The following is a 25293-nucleotide window of genomic DNA, read 5'->3' as shown; positions in this document are numbered from 1 at the left end:
AAAAGGGAACAGTTTGAAAAATATTTGCCTTTTTAATTCTAATACTTTTACAAATATTAATTCATTGGTTAGAAAATCATTAACATAGTACGAAAATTGAAGAATGAAGTTTAAAGATATTTTTATTGACAAAAGATAATTTTAAAAAAACTTTATCACACGTGACTGTTGTGAGAGAGACTAACATAATTTAAAAGGGAAATGGAAAAACATTTAAAGAGGGAAGGAAAAGGAGAACAGAATGAGAGAAGGTAGGTCTGGTTGAATATCTAATGTACCAAATGGTGTTTAGGTTTCTATTGAAAGATATTTTACAATAAAATGTCAGAATAATAAGAAACATTTTTTGAAAAGGTAAAATTACTTTAAGATTAAAATTTAACAGTGGATTGTCCAATTGGTAAGTGAACATAACATACTTTGCAGCAGTGGACTAGCCAGTGCTAAATTCATCATAGATTCGTGAAGGCACAACATTACGCTATACCGATTAGTTGTAGTTGTGCTCAATTGCAATGCCAGAATTAATGCCAGAAAAGTAGTTAAGGAAAGGATTAAGAAATTGGCTACAATTGGCCGACCATTCAATGCACTCATATTATTATTTTTTTGATACAAAAGGTATAGGAGGATGCTCCACCTGAGCAATTGCACCATTATATCCAGGAAAACTGGGAACTTGCAGATTAACAGAGGGCAAAGTCAGTCTTTGAGATAACAACACATTTTAATTGGTTGCAAAAGCAAAGTAATTAATAAAACAAAAAAAAAACCAAATTGCAAATCAGGTTCAATGAAGAAGTATCGTAAATGATTCTCAAACAATAACTCTGGGCATCAGTCATAATTGCTGAGAAGTTACTTTATTTGACCTTCCTTAGCATTAAATCCACTGCGAATTTAGTGAGATTTCTATACAGTAATCTGGAATAAAATTAATGGAGAAAAAGCTTCAAGAAATTTCTCCCTATTAAAAGAAATGCATGATCTGGTTTAAGTGTGCAAAATTTCTTGCACCCAGCTTCAAGCAAGGTATGGATGGGACCATACTTTCCAGCTGCATTAAATAGATTGGTTGACTTTAATGTGGAACCCTTGTGGATCTTTATCAGCAATCAGAAAATATAAGGATGCAAAATCAATATTAAGACTAAACTCTAATAGCTATAATTTAACTGTGTTTCTGAAAAAAGCTGAAGCAGTATTAATATATCACTCCAGACTTTCTATATTTCTGACAAAGTTTAAGTTCTTTCATAAACCAATAAGAACGAAGACTCTGTAGGCCACTCAATTGGCCCTGCCCAAACAGGGTCCAAATTCTGTTTCTGAGTGACTGAGAACCAAAATATACACCATCACCTGCAGACACAAGTGACAAGGTGGCGACTTTGTACAGCTAAGCAAGACATAAAGAGAAATCAAAAGATTTAACTGTAAGCACAGTTCCAAACTAAACCACATTTGCAAGATAAGGTAGTATAGGTAGAACAGACATCCAGGAGCTCTTCTTCAGACAGAAAATGATTCGTATCTGCTGAAAGCAAACTTTCCAAAGTTATTCAAAAAGACAGATTCAGCTGTGAGAAGCCACTATAGAAAGGTGGACTGTCTAGCCTCCTTTCCCTGAAATTGTACTTATGTCTTTTGTGTCCTTTTTCAGTCTTATTAAAGTCTGAATCAGGCACTGGAAATATATAATTTTCTTTTTAATCATCTGTAGAGTTTAAATCATCAATTCATATTAACCTTGGTAATAGGGAAAGTTGAGAAATAGGAAAACTCAATACAACAGAAAAATTACAGTTGCACTTGGACTGATTAGCTCAGATCAATGTGTGTGAAATAATGAGGTTTATATCTTGAGACATCAAAAAGACAAAACTTTGCATATCCTTGTGAGGATCAATTCTGCATTCTCTTGCAAACATTGTTAAAGATGGTTGAGGAGTGTTCCATCAGCATGATTTAATTACAAAAGCATTCCCTGCCCATGACAAATGGTAGAAAGATCAAGCTTTTATTATTTGGATCCTTATCATGAACTCATTATCCAAAGTGCTGCACATACATTAAACTACTCTCTGAAGTATAGTGATAGTTGTTTTTAAGGTTTTTTAGACAAAGCCTTCCGAAGTAAGTGTTGTTGCAGGATTTTCTTTTTGCAAGTGGTTTTCTGCAAATACTGACATATTCCTGGCAATCACTACCCTATCTTGCAAAACACCATGTCAGGTATTTAAAGGAAAACAGTGCCATCATTGCAGAAAATGTTTTTATTAGTATACAGCAACAGAGAAATTGTGTTAGTGAGTCAACAAATACAGAAACATACAGAAAGCCGATGACAGAGGGATAGCAATCTGACGACCTTGAGGATTATGCATTCTGTGGGAGTGTCACCTGATTTTCATCCACTTTTACAGCATAGTGTAAAGTATCAGATGAGACTATATCAAAGGAGGTCATAAGATCAGAAAGAGGTTTCCAGGCCACATGCAGCAAACCCCACATTTGGATAATCAGCTCTCACCATAGGATTTCACTTCTGATTATATTTCTTTGTTACTTTGTCATTTGTCTTTTTCAATTTTATGAACCCAGGTTGGAAAAGTGTATTGTCATGCACTGTTGTCATGGTGCCAATTAAACCTCAAATCCCAATGAAAATCTATTGGTACCAACAAGTTAATGGGAAAATGGAAACTGTTGACAATTTTGCAATTGGATTTAAAGTTCATGCTTGTCTCTTGAGGCTGCAGCCAAGCATGTTAGTGAGTGCATGGAGCTTGGACTCTCTTGCTCTGGAATAGCAGAATAGCAGCACGGTGCCAATTAAACCTCAAATCCCAATGAAAATCCATTGGTACCAACAAGTTAATGGGAAAATGGAAACTGTTGACAATTTTGCAATTGGATTTAAAGTTCATGCTTGTCCCTTGAGGCTGCAGCCAAGCATGTTAGTGAGTGCATGGAGCTTGGACTCTCTTGCTCTGGAATAGCAGAATAGCAGCACGGTGTTGTGAAAAGACCAACGCACAGATCAATGTCACTACGATATAAGTTCAGGCTAGTAAACAAAGGTGAAGCAAATTGGGATGTATTATCATTTCCAGAATCGTGTCTCCTTAGATTTTCTTCCTTCTAATAACAGAATTAATTCACAATGAAGTAAAACATTGTTGGGGTTTCAAGATAGTACAGTCAATCAAAATGAATAATTTTTGTCACATTTCTTGTTAAGGTTCACTTATTATAGTTGAATTATAATAAATATCACTAAATGTTTAAAGTTAAATATATTTTCTTCCAATTGAAAATCCAACAACATGAAAAATAATCTGCATCCTTATTAACTTTCATCTGTTTGGACAATACCAAATATAGTGCTTGAAAGAGCTAAAGTTTTAGTAGTGTGATATCTGCTAAATTCATGCAATTCTAAAACTGCCATTATTAGGTTTTACTTCCTGATTCCACCAGTTTCTCTAGCTTTTAGAGGCAGGCAATACATTTATACTGTTTCCACCAAAATGTAACCAAAAGAACAATTAGAAAAGTCTTCCTTGGTAATGGAACATTTGTGACACAAATCCAAAATTTTCACCCAGACCAAACATGTGCAAAGAAGGGCATTTGGATGTCCTTTCTCTAAGCCTCTCTTGGTAACTTCCTACTGCTCAATCAATTTTTTTTCAAATGACTGTTTGCATGGAACTTAATTGCATTACGATTTCTCATTAAGATGCCTATATGCATCTCGTGGAAGGATTTTCATTCATTGGCCAAGGGTGGCGAATAGATGGGAAAAAAAAATTATGAGGTGTATATCTCAAAGGAATTACTTAAAAATTAGATTATTGGATATGTATCTATTGCTGTATTGTTTTCCAGCAGAGATTTCTAACGTTTCCAAACAGCAGAGGTTCATTGGACTCCACTGTGATAAATTAATGAATGTCTTTTGTAGGCACATGCTTTCTAAACAGATATATTGATTCAGTAATCCCAGTTGTATTAATCTATGTATCAGATTATCTGATGTTCCTATTTCAGACATAATCCATCTTCCTAGTTCTAACCTCACAAATGTAATTCTCTCCACAACCATCTGGAATATCAGCATCCAACTACTTTCATGTTTAGCAGTACTGAATAGTGACTTCAAGGTCAATGCATTGTACACTATAGTAAGCTGTGTGAAATCAAAGTTTAATTTAGTGTTGAAGATATTAGGTTCACAGGTTATTGCAAATCTGACAACAAAGGCTAGACACATCATTTCCATATTAATGTTCCCAACATAGAAACGTTATCCATGAATAATAAAGTGATGATGTTTGAATGTATGATTTTCATTTAAATACAAGCAGTCACTCTCATACAAAAGTGAACATAAATTCACTTTGTACTTCAAAAGAGAACGTCAAACCTAGCCCCCTGCTTCAATGAAAAGCATATCTACTCCAAACAGTCTAATGACACTCACTGCAAGGAGGAGGGACTGTCTCTAAAAGGCCTACCTATCTTGGCTCCTTTCTTCAGAAGGGTGACCACCACTGCTGTATTGCGGCACCCCACTGCTCTGTCCAGAGGTCTCATACCGCTGTAGTCCACGTGTTCAATCAGTGCTCCATGATCCACAAGGTATTGCACCTGTCACCAAGTTTAACAAATACATATATCAAGGGATTAAATATTTTAGTGATCATAACTTATCAGTATGATTAAGAATAGCAGAAATATTGTTTGACAGGCAATTCAGTATAGAGAAAAATATATTATTGCCTAGAAATGGAATTGGTTAATATTATATTCACTATTGCCTTGTTGGAAATTGACTTTACTTGGAGTGAAATGAGATTTTGACCATTTCCAGGTCATTTTCCATCAGTCTGGAAACTCTGCCAGCATCCCCAGATAAATTTCATATGAGGATCGAATGCGATCTCCTTCTCAGAAATCAATGACATGATGGCATTTTCTGTGGAAAGTCCCTTGGAGCATCCATGGGAAAAATTAAACCAAAGTGTCCAGGCAACAACCAGTGAGAAACACTCCCTGACGGGTAGGTTTTAATCGAGCAACACCAGATTGGGACTCCCTGACAAATCTTATACTTATCTTTCATCCTTCATATGCTCCCCCTTCCTACATAGAAACATAGAAAAATAAGTGTAGGCGTAGGCCATTCAGCCCATCGAGCCAGCACCGCCATTCAACATGATCATGGCTGATCATCCACAATCAGTACCCCGTTCCTGCCTCCCCATATCCCTTGATTCCCTTAGCCCCAAGAGCAAAATCTAACTCTCTCTTGAAAACATCCAGTGAATTGTCCTCCACTGCCTTCTGTTGCAGAAAATTCCACAGATTCACCACTCTCTGGGTGAAGAAGTTTTTCCTCATCTCAGTCCCAAATGACCTACCCCTTATTCTTAAACTGTGACTCCTGGTTCTGGACTCCCCCAACATCGGGAACATTTTTCCTGCACCTAGCCTGTCCAATCCTTTAAGAATTTTATATGTTTCTACAAGATCCCCTCTCATCCATCTAAATTCCAGTGAATACAAGCCCAGTCGACCCATTCTTTCATCATATATCAGTCCCCGCCATCCCGGGAATTAACCTGGTGAACCTACGCTGCACTCCCTCAATAGCAATAATGTCCTTCCTCAAATTAGGAGACCAAAATTGCATACAATACTCCAGGTGCGGTCTCACCAGGGCTGTGCAACTGCAGAAGGACCTCCTTGCTCTTAAACTCAAATCCTCTCGCAATGATGGCCAACATGCCATTAGCTTTCTTCACTGCCTGCTGTACCTGCATGCTTACTTGCAGTGAATGATTTACAAGCACACTCAGGTCTCTTTGCACCTCCCTTTTCCTAATCTGACACCATTCAGATAATAATCTGCCTTCTTGTTCTTGCCACTAAAGTGGATAACCTCACATTTATCCACATTATACTGTATCTGCCATGCATCTGCCCACTCACCCAAGCTATCTAAGTCACCCTGCAGCCTCATAGCATCCTCATCGCAGCTCACACTGCTCCCCAGCTTTGTGTCATTTGCAAACTTGGAGATGTCACATTTAATTCCCTCGTTTAAATCATTAATATATATTGTAAATAACTGGGGTCCCAGCACCCCACTAGTCACTACCTGCCATTCTGAAAAGGACCCGTTAATTTGCTTCCTGTCTGCCAACCAGTTCTCTATCCATGTCATTACTCCACCCCAATAGAATGTGCTCTAATTTTGCACACTCATCTCTTGTTTGGGACCTTGTCAAAGGGATTTTGAAAGTCCAGATACACCATATCCACTGGCTCTCCCTTTCACCCTCAAAAATGTTCAGAAGATTAGTCAAGCATGATTTCCCCTTCATAAATCCATGCTGACTTTGACCGATCCCTTCACTGTTTCCAAATGCGCTGCTATAACATCTTTAACAATTGACTCAAGCATCTTTCCCACTACCGATGTAAAGCTAACTGGTCTATAATTCCCCGTTTTCTCTCTCCCTCCTTTCTTAAAAAGTGGGGTTACATTGGCTACCCTCCAGTCCACAGGAACTGATCCACAGTTGAGTGAACATTGGAAAATGATCACCAATGCATCCCCGATTTCTAGGGCCAGACTCCCACCCACTGTTTACTCCACTGCACCCATCTGCTTTACCGAGATGGAGACAATGATCCTTTGAAGTTCTCAACCTCCTGCATAACTGAATCTCCCAGGAACCAGATGCCCTCATTATCTGATTGACTTCATCCCCCAACAGCTTTGACCATCAAGAGCCAAGGCTCAACTCACCAACACTCCAAACCTACATCTCCACATTAAGGTGAGAGGGGAAAGGTTTAACAGGAACTTGAGGGATAACCTTATTCACGCAAAGCATGGTGGGTATCAGAATCGAGCTGGCAGTGGAAGTGGTAAAAGCAGGTACAATAACAACATTTAAAAGAGAGAGAGAGAGAGAGAGAGACAAGGAACTACAGATACCGGAACGATGGTTGAGGTATATAACACTAAAACTAAAACTAAAGACCATAGGTTTCAGATAACGGGCGAGCGATTATAACGGATCTGCAAATGAACTTATTCACACAGAGGATGTTTGTAATTTGGAAAGCACTACTCGAGTGGGTGGTGGAGTTACATTCTCTCACAACATTAAAGAAATACTTGGACACTTTAATTGGCAAAATATAGAGGGCGACAGACCCAAATCATGGCACGGTGGGGCAGCGGTAGATTTGCTGCCTTACAGCGCCAGTTCCATCCTGACTATGGGTGCTGTCTGTATGGAGTTTGTACGTTCTTTCCGTGACCACAAGGGTTTTCTCTGGATGCTCCAGTTTCCTTCCACACTCCAAAGACTTACAGGTTTATAGGTTACTATGACTTCGGTAAAAATGGTAAAATGTCCCATGTGTGCAGGATAGTGCCAGTGTACGGGTATCGCTGGTCGGCGCGGACTTGGTGTGCTGAAGGACCGGTTTCTGCGCTGTATCTCTAAACTAAACTAAACTAAAGTGCTGCTAAACAGGATTAGAATCGACGGTTACTTGATAGACAGCATGGATATAATGGGACAGGGCCTGTTTCTGTGCTGTATTGCACTGTGATTCGACATCTTTCATCATCTTGCTGTCTAAATGGGTTTTTTTCTAGTAACGCACAGGAATGAAAAAAGGAATAACAAACCAGTGACACTGTGATAACAGTAAAGATGAAGGAACAAGATGTGAAAAAAATCATCAACAAAACGAGTATATACAGGAGGAAGAGTAAGAGGCATTACTCAACTGCATTTGAAATGTCTGCAAGATCAAAAAGTTGTCAGGATTACAGTATCCAACTCAGTGACTAGATAATTAAATGTTAGTTTTCTGAGCATTTTGATTCTGTACCAGAAATTCAGGAAAAAAAATCAAAATATCCCTCAAGTAAACATTGTATATTGAATAAATCACCATTAAGAGTAGAATTATCTCATCATTCTTTTGACATTAAGCTTTTTACAACCATATTAAATATTGCTTAAATTAATGTTAAACCTAAAGTATATAAGGTCATAAGGCAGATCCCCTGCCTTAATAGTAGCAGCAATCAAGGGCCTTACCTGCGTACTCCATGACAGTGTGATCTTCTGCTGGTTTCCAAGCTGCCAGGCTAGATACCTGGCTGTTGAGCCTGCACTGTGCAAGCATAACACTGTCCATTCAACTGAATGGATGAAATTGGCTGCCAGGAGCAAGATAGGCAGTATTTTTTTTATTCAGTTAAATTAGTTTCATGTTTTAAAACAGTCTTTCTGTGACATAAATATAATTTAAAAAAATGTTGTGCCAAAAACAACAAAAGAGATTTGATGGGCCCACTAACTGTAATGATAGTCTTTCTGAAGAAGGGTTCTGACGTCACCTATCCATTTTCTCCAGAGATACTGCCCGACCCGCTGAGTTACTCCAGCACTTTATATCTTTCTTTGACAATCTTTGAGGTTTTTGTGTGTGTGTGTGTGTGGGGGGGGGGGGGGGGGGGGGGCACTCCAGGAGCTGGTGAAAAGTATTTACCTTTCACGACCCAGTTCACGACCCAGTTCACAGCGAATCCATGTAAGGGTGCACAAAATCATCGCCCCACCCATATGTCTAATTAAAGAAGTTTTTATATGGTTAAACGGCTTTTACAAAAGATAGACACAAAATGCTGGAGTAACTCAGCGGGTCAGGCAGCATCTCTGGAGAAAATAGATAGGTGATGTTCGGGTCAGGACCCTTCTTCAGACATTTCAGTTTTTACAGTTTTGTCCCATCTGTTAATTAAAAGTAGATTATTTGGTTTTAAAATCTGAGAGAAATAAACCAAAAATGAATCTAATGAAAAAATCTGACCAGATTTAGGTTTTGGATCCCTTCCTTTGATTCAAGCACAGCTGTTTAAATAGGGAACGTGAAGAGATATTCCAGGATGCCAAACATAAACCATAGTGAGCAACTGTTGACATTTTCAAGTCAACAGTGTTAAAATACTCTTGTATACGAGATACTTACAACATCTGCATCACCATAAAATGCAGCAAGATCAAGAGGTGTCCGTCCATTTTTATCTGCATGATCTGTTGCAGCACCTCTTTCTACTAAGGACTGAACTACAGGCAAGTGTCCCTTCAGACATGCCCAGCTGAGGGCAGTCAATCCCTCCTTATCCATTAGTGAAAGTGCTGCTCCTATAGAACACAGAACATACAATGTGAAATGAATGAGACAAGTGAAAGAGTCTTCATTTATCACATACTTTTAAATACATTGCTGAACCTTTGTATAACCTCAAATTATGAAATGACCAATGTTATCTGGAATCTAATCCCTTATTCCACAAAACAATTAACTAAAACAAATTCTGAAATGTCTAAACTCCGTTGATGAGGTTTTGATTTTCAGCTCATTTTTAAAACCATTTGATGACAGCATCTTGTCTCGTCTCTTTGAACAAAGGAATTATAACTAATGCCCTGCAAATGCAACAAGCCATTCTTGTGATGCCAAATATTAATATATTTTATGATCTGTTATGGGTTTCAGAAAGTTCGTAGAAAGTTGTTCTTGCTCCTCTACTTTGCACAATAATAGTCTTTGAATTTTGCCTTCTCCCATTTACATAGCCCAGTTGATGAGGCGAATGCAATTTAGGTTGCAGGGTTATCTAATTTCCTGTTATACCTGTAATATAGGGCTTACCTGGAATATTTCCAGCAGTATTTGCATTTAAATATGTCAGGACATTCATTTTTAAATTGCATCATACATAATTTTGGTACATCTATTAATTTCTTCATTTCAGCTGTGCATAAAAATAGGCAGAGAGATTTAATTCAAATATTTTGATACGTTAACCACATATGCTTTTCTCAAAGTCGTCTGTTGAGGCAAAGGAAGAACAATATACTCCAGATGAGGAACAGGACACAGATGAGAAATTGGAGGAGCCCAGGACAGATCCTATAGGGGCATTTAGCTACGTAGATTTTATCCAATAATAAATTCAGTGATGTTTACTGCAATAGGAAATCAAAAGCATTGACTTAATTTCATGAACATCTTTGTCTTACTTTTTTTGAAAGAATCATTACATGTGGCATTAACAAAGCAAACAGCTCTACAGTAAAGGCATAAATTGCCTCCTAGTGTTGGTAACAAACATATTCTCAGAGCCTTAGGGGAATGTCTTTCTCAATGTCATACTCTGAAATACATATTGAACACAGATGATGTGTAATGAGTTATAAAGCAGTTGTTTTATCAAGTGCATCTCGTGATGTCATCTATTGGAAGGGAACTGATACCCCAATTATTACCTCATAACCTCAATTCTTACATTTATAATAAAATGTACATTAATTGGTAATATTTATTACGGTGGTTCTTTTAAAATGACTGTTGATTTAAAAGTACTGTTTCTATGGGTTGTTGGAGAAAGGAGATCATAAAGCATAAAGAGTCATGGCTAAGTGTAACATGCTGAAGCAATTTAATGCTGAGATCAAGGATATTCTCTTGGACAAGTACATCACAAATATGGAAAAAAGGCATATGGCTCGGAGTAGTGGCATATATCAGCCATGATCTCAGAAACACCACTACGTATTTTTATGCCTGGCCTTACAAGGACAGAATAACCTTGTAGGCAAGACTTTGTTGAATGTCAGAAAGTACGCATTTAGGAAAGAAAGTATTCGTAGGACAGGAAGTGGTAATGTGCACATTCCATTATTTTTGCTCATCTAATCCCATTTAAATTGGAGCCAAAACTTTATATCTTTTAAACATTGATGCTGGAGTGTAGCAGCATTTTGCCGCAGCTGAGCAAGATAATCTTAAATATACCTGTTGTTTGCAAAGCTGCAGTAAGTAAAAAAATCATTGTTCTAGTTGATATATGGTACATATGACAAATTAATACTTTTGAGTCTCTATCTACAACTTGACATTTATGATTAATATACTTTCATAGCAATACTATTTTAAACATTTGAATAATTATGAAATGAATGACATTTTCAATGATTTCTCTATAAAACTAACCTTGAGCAAGCAAGAATTCAACTGTGTCCAGATGCCCTTCAGATGCTGCCATCATGAGTGGGGTCCTACCCTGCTTATCGGCCATGTTTGAATCCGCACCATGAGTTAATAGCAAATCCACTATCTAAAAACACAAATAACATTGAACTATTTCAGTTTGTAAGGTAGTACATGTTTATGATAGAAATTCTCATAAATCAGCAAGAATAGAGAAAGATAATCTGCAGCAGCAACATGTGCTAATGTAGCACCTTATGTAGAAAAAAATCATCCTAAGGGGCTTCATGGCAATGTAATCACACAAAAGATTTGGACAACAGGTGTAGATTTGAAGGAACATGTGAAAGGATGAAAGAGAAGTAAAAAAGTGGAATAGAAAGGGAATTTTAGTGCTTGGCATCTTGGCAGCCGAAGGCAAAATATAAAAGGCAGACATTGAGCACTAGAGATACCCTAGAGGGGTATAAGGCTACAGAAGATCATCGAGCTAGGGAGGCTGAAACAACAGAGAGAATTGATGCTTTAAAAAATAATAATAATTCACAGCATTTTCAATTATTTTGGGCTTGATTAATTGGTATTGGCTACAGGGAGAGGTTGGACTGACTTGGATTGTTTTCTCTGGAACGCCAGAGATTGCAGGGAGACCCGATAGAAGTATATAAAATTACGAGAGGCATAGATAGGGTAAATAGTCAGAACCTTTTTCCCAGGATGAAAAAAGTCATATACTAGAGGGCATAGCCTTAAGGTGAGAGGGGTGAAGTTTAAAGGAGATGCCTGGGGCATGTTTTTCTTACACCGAGGATGGCAAGTGCCTGGAACACACTGCCAAGGGTGGTGGTTGAGGCAAATATGATCGTGACATTTAAGAGACTTTTGGATAGGCATATCGATAGGGGAATGGAGGGATATGTGTAGGCGGATGAGAGTTAGTCTTGGCATCATGTTTGGCACAGACATTGTGGGACAAAGGGCTTGATCTTGTGCTCTATCGTTCTAAGTACAATAATTCATTTTCCAGCATCGGGGCAATGCTGGTAAGGCCAGCATTTATTGATCATCACTCTTGAGAAGGTGGTATGGAGGAAACTTCTTGAATTACTCCAGTCAATTTGGTGTCAGTTAATGGTGCTGTTGGGTAGTGAATTCCAGAATCCACCCAGTGAAGGGACAACAATATACTTCCAACTGTGTAACATAGATAAGAACCAGCAGGTGTTCTCATGCATTTGTGAACCTTGTCCTTCTTGGTGAAGATCACAGTTTTGGGAAGTTCTGTCAGGGCTGAATGGTGCATTTTCCAGGTGGTACATGCCACAACCATTCTGCACGAATGCTGGAGGGAATGAACGTTAGGTAGCTGATGAAGTGTTAATTAAGCAGGCCTGTTCACAGTGTTGTGGTTTCAATCATCCAGGGAAGCAGTGAGTATTCTATCACACCTTTGATTTGTGCATTGTAGATGGTGGAACCATTCTGAAATATCAGGACATGAGTCACTGTCACAGAACACCCAACTTCTGATCTCCCCTTGTAGCCATGGTATCATGTGGCCAGTTCGGTGGAATGTGTGATCAAAGGTGGGCACCAGGATGTTGATGGTGAGGAATTGAGAAATAATAATTCCACTGAAGATCAAAGATATGTGGCTAGATTTTCTGACCTTCTAATGAAAGGAAGATCATTGAAGAAGGTCAAGAAGCTTGGAGTTAGGGATCTGGCCTGAGGAACACCTGTAGTGATGCCCTGGACTAGAATAATTGACATCCAATGGCCATAGTCATCTTCTTTTGTGAAAGAATAATTCACACTGCTGGAGTGTTTTCCCATTGTTGCCAACTGATGCACATTTAATCAAATATTACAATAGACAATAGGTGCAGGAGTAGGCCATTCGGCCCTTCGAGCCAGCACCGCCATTCAATGTGATCATGGCTGATCATTCTCAATCAGGACCCCGTTCCTGCTTTCTCCCCATACCCCTTGACTCCGCTATCCTTAAGAGCTCTATCTAGCTCTCTCTTGAATGTATTCAGAGAATTGGCCTCCACTGCCCTCTGAGGCAGAGAATTCCACAGATTCACAACTCTCTGACTGAAAAGGTTTTTCCTCATCTCTGTTCTAAATGGCTTACCCCTTATTCTTAAACTGTGGCCCCTGGTTCTGGACTCCCCCAACATTGGGAACATGTTTCCTGCCTCTAACATGCCCAACCCCTTAATTACCTTGATAACATGGGCAGTAACTCTCAACTCTCCTCAGGAATTCTGCTCTTTGGGCCTTATTTGGGCCTGGTGACACATGCTCCTGGTGAAACAAGTGCCATTTGATAGCACTGTGTGTGATTATTTCCATCATTTTGTTGTTGATCGAGTCATCACAGCTGGGTATTAATCCAGGTACTTCGCAGCCAAAAGCACTGTGGGAGTACCTTCACCAGAGGATCTCCGGCAGTTCAAGACAGTGTCTCATTACCACCTATTCAAAAGCAATTTAAGGGTGCTTGCATTAACTAGATCTCAAAATATGTTTTAAAAAATCACTGAAATTCAGCTTGCAGATTAGAGTTGGACAGGACCTGAATAAATGCATCATGTTTGGATTGGATACCAGAAAAAAATCCAAGTGCTGCCTTATGATCAGGTCTAGCTGGGGTCAGGGCAGACCACTAATGACAATGAAAAATTGGAAGTGATCCAGCTAATACTCATGGTACCACAAAAGAAAACGGTGAAATGTGGGATGAGAACCAATACTGGTGATTCTCTCGTTAAAAGGTGGGAAGACTGGAGCAGTTCCATCCAGCTGGACGACACAGATATATTGAGATACATGGAGGTATGGAATACCTTTGTCGCAGCATAACAATTCAGCTCACCTGCCAGTGTCCTTGTCTCACTGCACTGAACAATGGGACAATCCCTCGCCTGTTGGACTGCGACACTGCTGCTCCTTGTTCCAAAAGCAGTCTGCACACATCAAGCTTTCCTCGTCCAGCTGCAGCAGTCAGTGCTGAGAACGTACAAACACATCAGTTCAGAAGGGCGTGAGTATTTTGAAAGGAAAGTTCATTGAATTCAACAAGTCCACCCCATACATTTTATATTATTCAAATCAGATATGCTTCAGTGAGCTTCCAGAACCCACTAGTTTTGCTGGTTTCAAAGCACTGCTCTCTAACGGATTCCTATTTTTGATCACTAGGCAACTGCTTTGCCGAACACTTGCCCTCTGACCACCAGGACCAGTTGGACTTCTCGTTTGTTAGGCTCTTCAATTTCCCTTCGCATTCCCATAGCATCCTGTCTGTCCTCAGCTTTCTCCTCTGTAAAAACAGCACCTTATATTCTGTTTGGATAGACTATAACCCTATGGCATGTACAATGAATTCTCCAGTTTAAGGTAAACTCATGTCCCCACCCCCCTCCTCTGAGCTACCCCGTTTTCCCTATCCCCCAACTGCACAGAGCCCTCCTCTACCTTTTCCATCTGGTCAGCATCCACACCTCCATACTGCAAGTCCCCCAGTTTTCATCCCCCCCATTCCCCATACCATGCCCCCCTCTGGTTCTATTTTTCACCCCCCACTTTCTTTTCCTCTCAGATTCCACTCATTACATCCTTTTGTCTTCTCTACTTATCGCCTCCAGCCCTGGTTACTATTTCCACTCTTCTCTCCCCCACCTGACTTATCTGCTAACTATCCCCTCTTCCTATTACAACCAATCTATCACTTACTCTTATTCCATCCCTTCACCACACTTCTTTCTACCAGCTAACTGCATTTTACTCCATCAGTCTTTGGAACAGTTGTGATCTGGAATGCTGCCTGTCCATTTCCCTTCCCATATGCTGCCTGACCCGCTGAGTTCCTCCCGCAGTCTATCTTTTGCTCCAGATTCCAGCATTGGCGGTCCCTTGTGTCTTCTATTTTTGGAAAATGTTTTATCTGGCATCCTGCCTCTTGAAACTTGAAACCATTATTGAAGTAAAACAAAGTCTGACCGCATTAGGTTTTCCAATTGCCTTCACATTCTGAGCCCAATTTACTGAACCTTCATTCCTGACACACGAAGCCAACTACATTGTGTACATAAACACCTTCCAAGAAAAAACATCCTACTCACAAGTGTATGACCAGAACAATGCACATTATTCCACTGGCTAACAGCCTTTTGAAATCATGGAAATTATTAAGTAGAAAGCATCACAAAAGTGATATTACAGAGCTAACCACAGAGCTAAGTTCTTTTATATTTCAGTTATCTTCAATATATTGCCTGTAATTCTAAACAATTTTTCAAAATTACCAAGAAATTAAAATAGTACCCCTAGTTGAGAGAATTAGAAATGACAGTACATTGGGCCTGACTTCTTCAGAGAAGAGATCACTCTTCTGTATATAGTGGTAAAGAAGAACACATTACTGATAATGGGCAGAATAAGATAACAATAAGAGCTACTTAAAAATGGGGAAGAAATGTTAGTCAACCTTTCTCAGTTATTCATATAATGTCCAAGTTGTATTTCTAGATTTTTCTATTGTTATTACAAAGTTTAACCATAATTCCTTAAAGAGCTAGACTTATCACGAGGAAGTCAGCTTTGCCTTATCTGTTTCATAGATCTGGCATGTTCTACAGTAGAGATGGATGTGCAGGAAGGAAAGAAGGAGAATGAGACTGGGTAGGTAGTAGAACCTTTTGCGAACAACGACTACAATTCAAAAAGCTTTATGGTAAACTACAGTAAGCTATGTAAAAGGATAAGAATGGGCCTAAATTTAAGGTCTTAAATTGGGGGACGATTGACTTCGAAAGTATAAGACATGACTTGACAAAGGTAGAAAGGGAGCAACTGCTAGAAATCAAAATAGCATCCAATAAATGGGAGGCGTTAAAAAGTGAAATAGTAAATGTTGCGAGAGAGGGGTGTCTAAAACTAGAGGATACAGGTTTAAGAAGTAAAGATGGTAAGATTAGGCAACCAAAGGAAATTGATGGTTTGATAAGGAAAAAGGAAGCGGATGTCAGGTACAGGCAATCAGTTCAGAAGGGCATGAGAATTTTGAAAGATAAAGTCCATTGAATTCCACAAGTCCACCCCATCCAGTGATGTCTTTGAGGTTTTTACAGAAAGTAGGAGAAATCTAAAGAAAACATTTAGGAGGACAAGCAGGAGACATGAAATGTCTCTTTTACAAATATATTTGAAGAGAATAGTGGTGAAAGAATAGCATTCATCAGCAACCAATAAAAAAGTCTTTATATGAAGCCGTATTTGGTGTCCTGAATGAATATTTCATGTCAGTATTCACCAGGGAGAAGGATAAGGAAGGGAGTCTAAAATTAGAGGGCACGGGTTTAAAGTGAGAAGGGAACATTTCAGGGAATTCTGAGGGGCAAATTTTTCACTTGGTAGATGGATCAAGCTGCTTGAGGTGGTGGTAGAGCCTGGTGTAATTATAGCAATGAAAAAGCAGTTGGACAGGTACATATATAGGAATGAATAGAGGTATATTGGCCAAATGCAAAATGGGATTAGTATAGGCAGGCAAACTCGGTTGGCATGTAGAAGATAGGCCAAATAACCTATTTCCATGCTGTCCGACACTTAAGTAAGCAAAGTACGTAAAAATGTAATCATTTTGCTCGAGAGGAATACCAAAGACGAAAAGAACATGAAACCATATGAATTTACTAATTTACATTTTAAATCAAATTAAATCAATTATGCAATAGAAAATCCAAGCAAAATTACTTTGGAATTCAAGATCAAATGTTGAGACAAATATGTTGATGCATTTAAAGAGACATTAAATAAATGCAGAAGGAAAGAACATAAAGATATGCTGAAAGATGTCCAAGGAAGTTCATGTGGAGCCTAAACATCATCACATACTGAATTCCCAAGTAGTTTATTTCTCTTTCATACATGTTACACAACACAGTAATATATGTAACTGTTTAATACAAAATTTTCCTAAGCTGTTCTACATTAACAAAGATCCTCAGCAGAGATGTGATCTCAGTTTCCATTTATTTCCAGATGACACGTCAGGAACCAACAAATGTCACTTTTGAAATAGAAAATAAAAGTGTTTTATTAGTGATCCCTGATGGCCTTATGACAAATGGCCTCATGCTGGTGTGGGGAAATATGCCTTGTATTTCTCTGTGGCGCCACATTTGGTCATTCTTTATCTTATCAAATGTAATTATTTTAAAACCTGCTTATTTCTGATATCTGCAAATTATTAATCCCCTTTTATATATCTCATTTTTATATTTATGGATGCTTGAAAATGAACTTATACTGACAATACTGGTGAATTCTACACTGTTGGGAGAAAATTGTGCGTGACTGAATAATTTTCTTTGAACTGCTGGATCAATGACATTCATTTGGGGGCACTGTGGAGATGTCTCAGAAATTATTGTTAAGACAGCCTTTAGAAAAATCCATGTATACAATAAATTATTGGGTTTGTTTCTAAGTTTGAAACTTAGTGTTGTCAGCTCCTATCAAATCGAGAAAATTAAACTCCGGCTTCCAAAAATACCCTTCCTGGTTATAAACACTTGACAAACATAATCATAACAAAACAAGATTAATTACAAACACTCAAAAGTCATGATTTTATGTTTTTTTACATGGAACAGAAAGAAACAAAGAGTCATAATTAAAAGAGAAATGCTCTTTTTGTGGTTTTTAAACAGCAAAGTGACAGATGACAAAGCCAAGAGCACTGTGTAAGAACAGTTGCTCTCCATGGTGAGGTGATTGAAAGGAGTTGGAGACTGGATACATAGGGTGACATAAGGCAGATGCAGATTATTAAACTTAAGAACCTAGTTAAAATAATTCCAATTAAGCTTCCAAGTGAATGTGTCAGGGCTCAGAAACAGGCACAAATAGTCTGCCTTGCACTAACATAGTTTGTGGTAAAACTGCCGATTATACCGAAAAGCATTCCCTGTTATTGGTGTTGAAACCACTGGAAAGAAGTGATCTCACACTCTAAATACAGTGTGGTGGCCTGGAGCCAATGTTTAAACTTGAAACGCACAGTTTAAAAGGTTCTCAAATGGCTAACTGCTCTGAAGTTACTCGTGCTTTGAAACAGATTTCTATTCGTATGTGAAAGTTTCCAATTCTATAAATCATTCTGGCAGTTGGAGATGAGTGAAGAGAACTCTGGACACAGTTTCAGTAAACATGCTTAAGCTCACATTTTCCTTGGATCCTTCTAAGAAATACTTACAATACTGGGTTACTTCAACCAGTGTAAAAGAAGAGTAGTTAAAGCACGAGTCAAGTTATCGCCTTGCTTTGCTATATTGCAACTTAAGTTTTCCAGAAACAACAATCTGGTTATCCAATTGATGTTAACTTTTTTTGCTACATCTGGTTATTTGTGGCTTTTTAGATTAACTCATTCATGTCAAAATTCTTTATTTCTGTTTAGGACTACTTTCCACTGATTATAGTTTGAATAATATTAACCACCAGTTTTAGGTGTCTTGTCATTGTATTATAATTGCACAAAAGAGTAACTGGGTTGAATATTGATTTGCAAAATTCAAGGATAAAAATGGTTCCATTTTATTCAGACTTTCTATTGTTCCCGAGCCTTCAGTCTCGAGTGAAAAATCAACAGTGCAAAGAAAATTTATTTTTTGAACCTGAACTCAATTCATTCAATTGTCCAAGCTTTCAATAATTTCCAATTTGGATTTGTTCTGAACATACATCAAAAAAATTGTAGTCTGTCTAAAAGATATCATGGAATAGTTTTTGGAACTTAAATCAACACGGTGGTCTGACTTCAATTGCTCACTGCAATGGTATTAATATTTTTAACTTTGGTTATCAAAAATTACAGCAAGATCTTGGGCTGAGGAATAATAAATGTTGTTTAATGTAGATAAATGTGAGGTGTTGCATTCTGGGAAGTCAACTAATTTTAAAGTAAAACACTGACGCTACTTTGGTTGCAATCTGATTGAGCCAAGTAGAAGACTTAAATAAAAATAAAATATATATGATTTAATCAGACAGATCAATTTAGACATGGAAGGACTGTTGGATACACAGAGCAAAATATAGCCAGTGCTTTGAAAACTATGTGAGCCAAATTAAATATTGGTGATATCTCCACATTGGCATCTTTAGACTCATTTGATCAGTGGATGATGGGTTAAGAATAATTACTTACCCTTTTCAAACTGAAGATTAATATTAGCATTAATTTTCAGGATGTTTAGAAGTGTACAAGGGCAGCCCTTTACAGAGTGTACAAGGGCAGCCCTTTACAGAGTGTACAAGGGTAGCCCTTTACAGAGAACAGATTAAGGCCAAATTTCAACCCAGGCCAAATCTTGACCCGGTCTCAGTTTCTCTTGAAGTGCAATAGAGACCATTCCCATTGCATCCAACAGCACTGTTAAGACAGGTTGTTGTGAATTCAGTTGCAGCGGTAAGTTTATTGTGTGAAGCAAGACACAAAATACTGAAGCAACTCAGTGGGTCAGGCAGCATCTTTGAAAAACATGGATAGGTGATGATTCGGGTCAATTCTTTGAAAGACGGGTCCCTATCTGAAATGTCCCTATCTATGTTCTCCAGAGATGCTGCCTGACCTGCTGAGTTGCTCCAGTAAACCAGCATCTGCATTTCTCTGTCTCCAGGTTTATCATGAGCTCCATCACTATACAAGCTATGATTTCCATCAATATTTTAGCTGTTACATACCTGTTTCTCCCCAAAGGGTATCAAAACTGTTAATCTGAGCCCGTTCCACTTCTTCCTCGTCCTTTTCCGGCAGATCCAATAGATAAGAGACAATCTGAAATAAAGTTCAAAAGAATATTACAAGAATGAGATCAATTTGTTTCTGACTTTTGTGGGTCATATTTTGCATTATCTAATAAAAGGTTTGCAGATAATAGATTTTCTATGCTAACCTACATCAAGGTGTTTTGGTTCACCAATGATTTGTGCCACAAAGCAGAAAAGCACCAATCTCAGCTTTGGGCAACTTAAAACTGCAACATTTCAGTACATGGCAGAAGCATACCAAAATTCACCTGTTCAAATTGAGTTTCAAGAAATCCTATAAGATTCTTGGCTAAAATACATCAGGTAAAGATGCCTCAAATATATCTTTCCAAAATGCAACTTTCCAAAATCCCATCTAGGGCAGTGATTGACAGCAGATACTTTTGTGCAGAACCAAATAAGATCGCAGTTTCAAACCTTCAACCTCTCCATAATGAAAGAGACCAATTATCCAATTGTGCTAGACCTTTGGTAGAACGTATCAATTAGGACTATTTTAGAGTTCCTCCCCATTACTATTTTTCCCCTTGCTTCAAGAATTCTTCTTATTTCTTTTTGAAAATTAATTACAAATGTTCTTCCATCGTTGGATGTTGTTGAAGCTGTACTCCTCAATTAGATCGTTGATTGCTTCAGATTCCAGCATCTGCAGTCTCGTGTTCCCAAAATGAAACCTTTTGATTTTGTGTTAATATCTATTTCATTAGACTCTCATTGTGATATGTTCGCTTTTTCCCTCACATAGAAATGTTTTTAATTTTCTCACATCATCTATCTTTGTTCAATAAATGCTTTGCCTACCAATTTGATTCAAGTCCACATGGATCAGATCCTGCCAAAACATATTAAAAGTAAGCCTTGCTGCAGTTAAATGCTTTTATACTGATCATTTTTATGATATTTTTTGCAGCCCGCTTTTTTCAAGATCGCACACAGAAGGATCAAATTCCAAATGATATATTGTTGAACATTCATAACTCAACAAATTTTAAATGCTCTGCAAGGTCCATTGGAAAGCTGATCTATGGTGTCTTTCCCCCCTCTGTGGATCATATTTTTATACCCAGCACTTGGACAAAATACAATGAGATTCCTAGTTTTTATGGGATTTTAAGTCATGAAACAATTTCAATATTCATCATACACATTACACACCTCAGTATATCCCATGCTTGCTGCAGCTATGAGTGCTTGTTGAACTGCGTGGCTCTTTTTAAACACGCCCTGCTGTTGCCCTGCCAGTGTCCAATCGGCCTGGATCAGAAACTTAACAATTTCCAAGTGTCCACGCAAAGCTGCATGGACTAAGGCGCACTGCCCATTCTTATCCAAGTGGTCCACCTTTGGAAAAGAGGAAAATATTAGCATGATCAGGAACCTCGATTCACTTCCATCAAAGTAAGGCATTAGGAAAATTTAATTGAAGATTGGTATTTCCTACAGAATAAAAGCTTCATATGATTCACCCCAAACATCTTCGACTCGATGTAGATTAAAATCATTAAGTACTGCGGTCCTAACTATTTTGACTCAGCAATCTGTCTAGAATTAGCTTCACTCACTATAGTTCAAGGAACACAGTTTGATAGCAAAGAGAAAAAACAGTGCAGGAGGTTTTTACTTAAATCTCATTTAGAATCAATGAACATGATTTTTTAATTGACATGACAAAGTAGATCAGCTAATTGAATAGATTCAGTAGAAACCAAAAATAAAGAAAAATGTCGCAGTAATAAATTGTATAAATTCAGTATAAATTGTCACCACAAATCAAATTTTTGCATATAATTTTGAGGACTTACCTTTGCATGCTTTTTGGAAAGTAGATGAACAACAGTGAGGTGTCCAGAAGCAGCTGCATATCCCAAAGGAGTCAGTCCACTCTCTGAGCAGGCCTCCACATTCGCTCCAAACTCAAGCAGGAGTGCAACCATGTCCGAGTTACCAAGGTGGGCCTGAACGCAGAGTATCGGGGCGTTGTTCAACACTTCAGTCCGGTAATTCACATTGGCACCACCCAAAATAAGCAAACGACTCACCTATTTATTGATAAGATTCTCAGCATTAGCGTGACGGTCAAAAAAATAAATCAGGATCTCTACAATAAGTGTACAATGTGTGCTGTGCTTTGGGCCTGTTGGGTGAAATAGTCAGCTGATCTTTTTCTCCACTACAACTATATTCAAAATGCAGTAAAAAAAAAAAGCTTGTGACAATAATAAACTGAATGAAACATGGTTTGTATTTGTCTCTATTATGCTGTAAAAATGTATGTTCAATAGGTTCACAATATTTTCAATTGAAACATAGCACATTTTCCAGGATCTAGGAACACCTTATTTTCCAATCTCCTTTTTTTTCCAATCTCCTCCTCAACGGCGACCTTTACCGTGTTGTGTCTCCGTTCGCGCTACGGCCTAACACCGTGGAGTTGGCGACCTCCAGCTGGGATCGACCTTGAAGACTCCGGTCGCAGGGCCTGGACTCAGAGGCTTCGGCCGTGGGCCCTGCAGACCGCAACATCGGGAGTTCGCAGGTCCCTGGCTGGCGACCGGCTTTTGGGAGCTCCAGCCGCAGCAGCTTCGACCGCCCCGAAGCGCGAGGTTTGATTGACCCGCTCGCAGGCCCCTCATCGCCCTGCGTGGCCTGGCCGCGGCACTTTCCATCGCCCGGTGGGGGCTCAGGACTTTCATCGGCCTGCTCGGCTCGGCCCTGGGACTTTCCATCGCCCGGTGGGGGCTCCAAAAGTCGGGAGCCTCGATCGCCTCGTGACACCATGGGAGAAGAATGAGGAGGAGATAAGACTTTTCTTTGCCTTCCATCACAGTGAGGGTGTGCCTGGAGCAATCACTGTGATGGCTGTTTGTGTTAAAATTGTAATTGTGTGTCTTGTGTTCTTTATTGTCTACTGCCGGACCCTGACGTGAGAGGACGCTGGCGCTATTTGTTCGCCGCTTCTCCGTCAGGACAGTTCGTTTGTTTGTTTTTATGTCTTGACTGTTTTTGTAAAGCGTCTTTGAGCACTTGGAAAAACGCTATATAAAATAAATGTTTATTATTATATTATTATTATTCCCATTAAAATATTAAAATTTTGAGATAATTGCTATTCTTGCTGTATGTTCAAATTCTGACTACAATTAAAATGACAGAGGAACAAATATTTCATTTCTAATGTTAAACTTGCCTTCACAATAGGTACATTTTATTTCCAACTGTTCTCTATAACTACTGCCTTCAATAAATAATTCACAAACTCAGTCCTAAGTAATCCCCAATACTGGGGATATGATCCACTAATTAGCTCAGACAAGAATAAAAGCCTTGCTTAGTTATTTCAGGGACTGTGAATTGAACTGACCATCATGTAATCATCACATCTCCACTTCTGATCTAATGTTGCAAAGAGTGTCATTGATGATCAAATAACATTAGGCACTGCCCTGAAGTCTTGGGACTGAGATAAAAAAGCTCCAACAGCAATGACCATCTTCCTTTGCGTGCAGAAGGATTCTGGTTACTGGGGAGTTTTCCCTGGCTTCCTCTGATTTCAATTTTACTACGACTTCTTCATGCCACATTGCAACAAACATTAACTAAACCCTAAAGGCAGTTATTTTCACCTGACCTCAAGAATTCTGTTCTTTTCTCCGTATTTTTGCAAGACCACAAGAAATAGCACAGTTGTGGATATAGCTCAATTCGTCACAAAAACAAGCCTCCCTCCACTTTATCTCCTTTTATACATCATGCTGCCTCAGGAAGGTAGCCAACACAAACAAGGATCATTTACAAACTGGTCATTCCCTTTTCTCCTCTCTCCTGTTGGGCAGAAGATCGAAAAGCTTGAAAGCACATACTAGCAGATCCAGGAACACCTTATTTTCCGCTGTTATCAGACTACTGAACCATCCTGCCATAGCTAGGCTGTAATCCCTATCTACAAACCTACCTCAATTCAGACCTTGTAATCTTTTTACCTACACTTGCTCTATAATGCTGTAACACATGCACTCGGGCATTTTTCTTGTTGCACTTCTGTATGGTTGCATTGTATTCATATATAGTATAATTTGATTAGATAGTACACAAATACAGCTTTTCATTTTATCTCGGTACACATGACAATAATAAACCAATACCAATACGTAGATTAAGAACTGTGTGCAGAACTAAGTGGTCATAAATGAATCCAAACTAAGCACAGTGAACAAGTTATGGGTGAGAAAGTTACTGATGGCAATTAGTTATATCAGATTTGTCCTGTACAAGACAGACCTAGACAATCTTCCGTGGTCAGGCAGATGGCAGTATTGTAGCTGTACTGCAGAGACTGGATATAGGCACAACCTGAGCTGGAGCATATCATCAGCAATACAGTTAGAATATTGTTAAGGCCAACAGCCACTGCTGTTACCAGTGTGCTCAACTTGTTTTTCATAGTCTGCATTAAACCCAAATAATTATATGTCCTATCTAAGGAACGGATGATGACAAGATTGCAACTTTCAGGTGATTGGCCTACGGCAGGGGTGTCAAACTCATTTTAGGTCACGGGCCGGAACGGGCAAAATGTGACTTCATGCGGGCCGGATCAGTTGTGCACGCCTGAGCGCGTGCTCCCACAGCTTTCGTTGCCTTCGTTTTTTCAACCTGCACTCGTGTCTCAGTCTCTGCTATAACTACAAAGTGTTTCACTTTACGAATTTTGTTTCTCTACCCTCACCTTCTTCCTCACCTGCTCTCTCTCCCTTTCCTCAGCCTATCCCTTCTCCCATCCCCACTTCCTTCCTTCCAACTACTTCCCCACTCCCCTCCATCCTCTCTCTTTCCTTACCTCATCCCTAAATCCCTCTCTTCCCTCATCCCTAAACACCATTCTTTCACTCATCTGCTCCCTTCCTCATCCCCTCCCTCCCTTTCTTTACCACCTACTCCCCCAATCCCCTCCCTCGACACCCTCTCTTCCCATCCTCCTCCCTAAAAACCCTCCCTTCCCTCATCTGCTCCCCCTCCCCTTCCTTTACCACCACCTTCTCCCTTATCTTCCCTATTCCCACATAACTACCAGCACGTCTTCACATCCCACCTAACCTTAACCAAAACCCAGAGCCCCCACCCTGGAGAGCAGCTCAGATTTTGGATCGCTGGCTGTGGCCCCATTCACAGTGCGGTGACTTCCCACCAGCCTCAATCCACACACTCACCTGGGTCTCAGGTACATGGTGGTGGTCTCTGTGGTGGCAGCCCAGGCATTTCCTGGTGTCCACAACAATGCTGAGACTCCCCACCTACCCAAGCGCCAGCAACTTCCCGCCCACATCAATGCATGACCGGATATGGGCG

The 25293-nt window shown here is 39.2% G+C and overlaps 1 protein-coding gene across 10 annotated transcripts in view; it reads right to left on the bottom strand.

Annotated features, from left to right (window-relative positions):
* Positions 1 to 25293, bottom strand: part of LOC144607700 (protein TANC2-like) — a 458126-nt gene that overhangs the window by 28578 nt on the left and 404255 nt on the right. For all 10 annotated transcript variants that reach the window (XM_078424723.1, XM_078424716.1, XM_078424717.1 and 7 more), the window contains 7 exons: positions 21750 to 21986; positions 21103 to 21288; positions 19861 to 19954; positions 13985 to 14118; positions 11104 to 11227; positions 9073 to 9248; positions 4524 to 4656 (listed from right to left, as the gene is read on the bottom strand). In XM_078424723.1, the coding sequence (XP_078280849.1) occupies positions 4524 to 4656; positions 9073 to 9248; positions 11104 to 11227; positions 13985 to 14118; positions 19861 to 19954; positions 21103 to 21288; positions 21750 to 21986 (1084 nt within the window). The remainder of the gene's footprint in view (positions 1 to 4523; positions 4657 to 9072; positions 9249 to 11103; positions 11228 to 13984; positions 14119 to 19860; positions 19955 to 21102; positions 21289 to 21749; positions 21987 to 25293) is intronic.

This window comes from Rhinoraja longicauda, chromosome 29, assembly GCF_053455715.1.
Source record: "Rhinoraja longicauda isolate Sanriku21f chromosome 29, sRhiLon1.1, whole genome shotgun sequence".
Lineage (NCBI taxonomy): Eukaryota > Metazoa > Chordata > Chondrichthyes > Rajiformes > Arhynchobatidae > Rhinoraja > Rhinoraja longicauda.
Note: the sequence above shows the minus strand (reverse complement) of the source record. Positions and strands in the feature narration are given on the sequence as shown.